This window comes from Capsicum annuum, unplaced genomic scaffold, assembly GCF_002878395.1.
Source record: "Capsicum annuum cultivar UCD-10X-F1 unplaced genomic scaffold, UCD10Xv1.1 ctg66406, whole genome shotgun sequence".
NCBI classification, from domain to species: domain Eukaryota; kingdom Viridiplantae; phylum Streptophyta; class Magnoliopsida; order Solanales; family Solanaceae; genus Capsicum; species Capsicum annuum.
Window position 1 is genome coordinate 1 of NW_025875756.1, and position 1,146 is coordinate 1,146.

Genomic DNA, 1,146 nt, shown 5'->3' on the forward strand with positions numbered 1-1,146 from the left:
GTAACTCCAGTGAGAAAGTTCCTTTGAAGGATCACTTGGCAATACTTGAGCAGATGATCAGCTTCTTGAGAGCCAACATCACGCGTGTGATGATACCAGGTCTTGAATTTCTTCGAGATATTGACACTGTGGTTATTGATGTTGGACTTATGATGTACTCATTATATGAAGGCGAGTGGGAGAAGGAATATATAGAATTGAGAGAATTGAACCGTTCACTAGTTCTTGATTTGATGGGCAACATTCAATGTATCAACACAGCAATCTATGTCACTATTCGGAAGTCATTTCAACTTAACTTGCCAAGGATTCATGGATTAGGTTATGTTGATTTCCTTTTAAACAACTTGAAGGAGCTCCAAACCATCCATTCAGACTCACTAGCTTCTGTCGCAAACCCACTTCAAATAATTCAGATGGAACTTGAGGGCTTGCAACCTTTTCTAGAGGCTATTGCAGAAGAGCAGCACAAAGGCATCGACCAAATTCAACATTGTGCAACACAACTGTTTGACATAGCATATGAGGTGGAATACTTAGTTGATGCTCGTATTAGCAGAGAAGCTCCTGTATGGTGCATCGAACGTTGGCTCTTGGATATCATGAAGGAGATTGCTCTTATCAAAGACATGGCAGCAGAGATTCATGAAATGAAAATGGTTGGCGGTGCAGTGAACGCTGTCACAGCTCATAAGTCATCAAATTTGGTAAGGTCTTCAAGGATGAATCAAGAAATAATTGGTTTTGAGGATGTCATAGAAAAGTTAAGAGACCAACTAATAAAAGGCACCAAAGGACGAGATGTTATCTCGATTGTCGGTATGCCAGGTCTAGGCAAGACGACGTTGGCCTACAGACTCTACTATGACAGGTCAGTCTCTTCTCACTTTGACATTCGTGCACAGTGTTGTGTGTCTCAATTATATTCACGTAAGGAGTTGTTAATGGCGATTTTACGTGATGCTATCAATGAGAAATTTGGGCGTAGCAAAAAACAACCTGATGAATTAGCGGATCAGCTTCGCAGAAAACAACCTGATGAATTAGCTGATCAGCTTCGTAAAACTTTACTTCCCAGAAGGTATCTTATCCTCGTCGATGATGTGTGGGAAACTAGTGTGTGGGATGATCTGGTAGGTTGTTTCA

General features: G+C 41.0%; 1 protein-coding gene across 1 annotated transcript; it reads left to right on the plus strand.

Moving 5' to 3' along the window:
- Nucleotides 1-5: 5 nt before the first annotated feature.
- LOC124893846 (putative late blight resistance protein homolog R1B-23) lies at nucleotides 6-1,146 on the plus strand (the record flags this gene model as incomplete). The annotated part of the gene is given in 1 exon segment (XM_047404698.1): nucleotides 6-1,146. A coding segment is annotated over 1 exon segment (1,141 nt), but the record flags the coding sequence as incomplete, so codon positions are not given.